Here is a 4,117-nt window from a genome sequence, read left to right as displayed (position 1 = left end):
GTAATCCTTCTTCCTGTTTAAAAACCAGTCTGGGATCTTGAATTGGCGGGGATTAGCCACAATAACCATCAAGTTATCGATCTCAGCAGCAGAAAGTTCACCGGCCCTAGTTAGAACATCAATACTTGGTTTAATTCAAACATGAAATATACTGAAAGAACGCCTAATGTAGATTCCGAAACACCTCATAAACCTGAAGAGACATTATCATCAATTTATCACTATTGACATTAACCGCAACAGAGGACACAATTGAGCAACCGAATTGTAGTGATAGTAATATAGACATTTTGAATGAAAAGTGATTCAAACAATTATTCCAATTGCACTGTCAACTTTCAGTTACAATTGCAACTCCAGATAGGAACATAATAACATATGATATCCAATTCAAATGTCAATAGGCACATTCAATGTCAGACTTTCAGCAATTCCAAAGTCCCTTCAAGGCAGTAGGATCCAGATCCCTGAATATAAAATATGCTATAGCTCAACCTTCATCTTCTCTGAGAACCAAAACATGCCTTCTCACAAAAATTACAGAGAGGAATTTGAAGAATTTTTCGATTTGACAGGACAACCCAAGGGTGTAACATTATCTGACTTGTGAACTGTTGCCTTGAGATTGAGCTCAAACTTTTACAAGTTCGTTCAAAAGCTTGTTGGTTGTCGCAAGCTTTTTCTTGTTGTCGTTAATTATTTATAAACGATAAACATATAGCATACCATGTAATTTATACTGATATAAATTCAATGAAACATAAACATTGATTAAAATTAACTTTCATAAATATTTGTCTCTGAAAATAAAATTAACCCAATATCATTTTGATAATACAATTTAGACGACTAGAATTTTGAAAATACATTTTAGGGGACTAGAAATTATAATAATTTTGAATTTCACGGATCGGGCTTAATTCTAATCTTCATTTTCATACTCGACTCCTTTACATTTCCAGCAACTGTTACCTCTAGAGCTCCCATCCTTGGGGTCTAACAAAAAGAGAAATCTATAGCATGGAAGAGTGCTTAAAAAAGTTGAATATATCTCATGAAAATAAGAATAGACAATTACCACGCACAACACAGAAAGTAAATTAACATCAAAGAAACAAACACACAGAATGAGGATTAAATTCAAGCTAATATGTACTGATCTGGCGCAAATCTAAAGAATAAGAAAAGAGAGGACCTTTTGTTCATGTCAACATCGGCCTTCTTGCAGACAATATTGGCGAAACGGCGACCGATACCCTTGATGGAGGTCAAAGCGAACATGATCTTCTGCTTCCCATCCACATTTGTGTTCTGCACACGCAGAATGTGCTGGAACTCCTCATTCGACACGAGCGACTGTGATTCAAGACATTATCCGCAACACAAGAGATCAAAAACGAATCTATAAACTTAAGGAGTATCGTATGAACAGAGATTCGAGGCAATACCATAGCTAGGATTTTGTGATTGCTCTCTGTTCGGCTGCTTTTGCTTCCCACTCGCTGGACGCCAATTCTCGAACCCTAGTTCGGTACACCTTGTTAATGAGAGGTTTACATGTGAATGCGAACGGTAATCGGAAGTAGGCCTCCAAATTCCAATGGCATAGGCCCAAACTACAATTGGGCCCATACTTTTGATTTGATGAGGCCTAGAAAAAACTTTAATAACAGGTTACGTTTTTAGAAAAAACTAATAATGAAAAGATATATAGCTAACGCATGAGTTACATGATTCGCTGATCGTTTAACAAAAACAAAAGACGGAGATTGAATTTTTAACTTGATGATATTTCAATCTTCAACAATTAAGCCTACTGAAGAAGAGTCTTGTGATGCAGAATTTTTGGAGTCGATTATCCAAAGATTAAGTTGCAATTCTTATCCAGCTGAGAGCTTCCCGAATCTCTTGAGCTTCGGCAATCAATGAATTGAAGATACAAGGCTGTGTTGGATAGCTGCTACCACTGCTCCATGGTCATTTTGGATAATGCACCCATAATCTTTTGAGGGAATGCTCCAATCATTTTTCAGGTATAATATATCCGTTATATTAATGGACAAAATTAACTTATGACTTTTAATTATATAAAACAAAATTAAAAGTATATGCACTAAATATAAATAAATAAAGTTTAAATATATTTTATCTCGAAGTTTACATAAAGGCAGTGTTTGGTTGGAGTGATTAGGTGGGTTTATGGTTTTTTAACCCACCTAATCTCATGTTTGATACGTTTTTTATTTAACAAATCCAATCTCTCTTGTAAATGATTAGGTTATATTAACTGTGATAAAATAATCACTCCTTACCTCCTAGGATTATTTATCTCACTCTTAATCCATCATATTTTTTCAATTTTTCCATTCTCCTAAATCAAAACTCATTGTCACTTCCCTCCACCGACCGCCGGACGACCACCCTCGTCGTCGGCCGACCTCCGCCACCCGCCGCCGACTCCTGTCGGCTGCCGCCGGCCGTCAACCGTCGTCGATAGCTGCCGCCAGCAATCACACTGCCGCCGACCGTCGCCGCAAAAGTGGAAGGACATTTTTGTCAATTCATCAAAACTTTATTAATTATCTCATTCTTAACCATCATACCAAACATAATATTATTTTATCATTGTATATTATATTTCTACTTTAATCATTTCTACTTTAATCATTCTTTTTATCATTTCTCTCTTAATCATTTCATTATTTTATCCTCCAACCAAACGTAGCCCATGATATAAACTTGGTTTAAATCAAATTAACAATCAACTATATAAACCAAAATTGTCTATATGATTCAATTTCGCTCTCATTAACTCAATTATTGATATGAAAAATATACATTATTTTATTTTGATTCATTATTTATTTTGTAAAATTGAACAAAAAGTTAAATTTGGGGGAAATTATTTTTCGATTCATGTGTTTTTTTTTTTTTAAAAAAATTATTCAATTATCTTTTGATAATTTATTGGCAATATTTGGGTAAACGGGTAAAATAAACTCTATTTGGTAATTTTGATTGATGTACAAATTTATTCTTGCTATTCTTCTAATAAATTTGATAATTAAGGGGAAAAAATATAAATAGATCCCTAAAAAACTTCTCATATTCTCTTGTCAATGTCCATTTATCCTAAGTTCTAGTTATCATTATCTCATTATTCTAACATGGAAGAAAAAATTGTAAATAAATTCAAATTTTAAATTTTTTAAAAAAAAGTATTTTATGCACATGAAACACATGTACTTGATGCACTAGTATTCCTTGAAAATCAAACTACAGTTCAACAAGACCTAAGTCCGAAAAGGAGCTGTGCACAAAATTCTGACATTTGGAGCAGGAGAATTATGCCCCTTTTGTCACATGGATTTGCGAAATCAGGATTTGAAACATGTGACCATATCAATTGCAGGATACTTTACCAAAGGATATAGATAAACAGAAACAATTACTTTTGCTGGTGTGAAAACCATTGTTTTTGAGTTTTCATTTACTTTTGCTGGTGTGAAAACCATTGTTTTTGAGTTTTCATTAATTGCTAAAGATCATTGTATTTTACAGATAATGAATGCATCACTGTAGATTGTAAACCGATTTAGATTGAATTTCATAACTTTTGATTTTACATTATGATACAACTATTTAAATATTAGACAAATAAAAAGTGCTTTCGGAAATTTTATTATTGAATTCTGCAAAATATGGCCAATGCATGTAATTTCGAGTTACAGAGATTCAGTTTGTAATGATATATAAATGTTTTATAGTTCTATATATAAGTTATTACTTGGTCATATATAATTCTGCCGCCGTTGATCATATCAAATGGGACGGACTGCAACAGAATCGTTGCCATGAAAACAGCTGGGGACCAATGAGTTGATGATGCTGTGAGATAATCTTGATGTAAGATGGTGGTGGTGGTGGCGGCTGCTGCATTGAGAGTTTCGGCAGTACATCTTGATGCAGGATCCTTGACAAAACACTTCTTGAGGAAATCTATGGCCTCTTTCGAGATCTTCTTGGCGCACGGGATCTCTGGAATCTGATCGCTAACACCGATTGTCATCATCACGTACACCCGTGGCCGCCGTCGGGTTGTCAAACTATATATATA

At 34.3% G+C, this 4,117-nt stretch overlaps 1 protein-coding gene across 1 annotated transcript; it reads right to left on the bottom strand.

Annotated features, from left to right (window-relative positions):
• LOC140959015 (small ribosomal subunit protein uS13z/uS13y/uS13x-like) lies at positions 1-1,591 on the bottom strand (the record flags this gene model as incomplete). The annotated part of the gene is made up of 3 exons (XM_073416704.1): positions 1,449-1,591; positions 1,196-1,356; positions 1-106 (listed from the first exon to the last, which is right to left on the bottom strand). Coding segments are annotated over exons 1-3 (270 nt in total), but the record flags the coding sequence as incomplete, so codon positions are not given.
• Between the last annotated feature and the right edge of the window lie 2,526 nt (positions 1,592-4,117).

The sequence above is a fragment of the Primulina huaijiensis genome, chromosome 15 (assembly GCF_012295235.1).
Source record: "Primulina huaijiensis isolate GDHJ02 chromosome 15, ASM1229523v2, whole genome shotgun sequence".
In the NCBI taxonomy this organism is placed as follows: domain Eukaryota; kingdom Viridiplantae; phylum Streptophyta; class Magnoliopsida; order Lamiales; family Gesneriaceae; genus Primulina; species Primulina huaijiensis.
The sequence above is the reverse complement of the archived record's forward strand: the minus strand, read 5'-3'. Positions and strand labels throughout refer to the sequence as shown.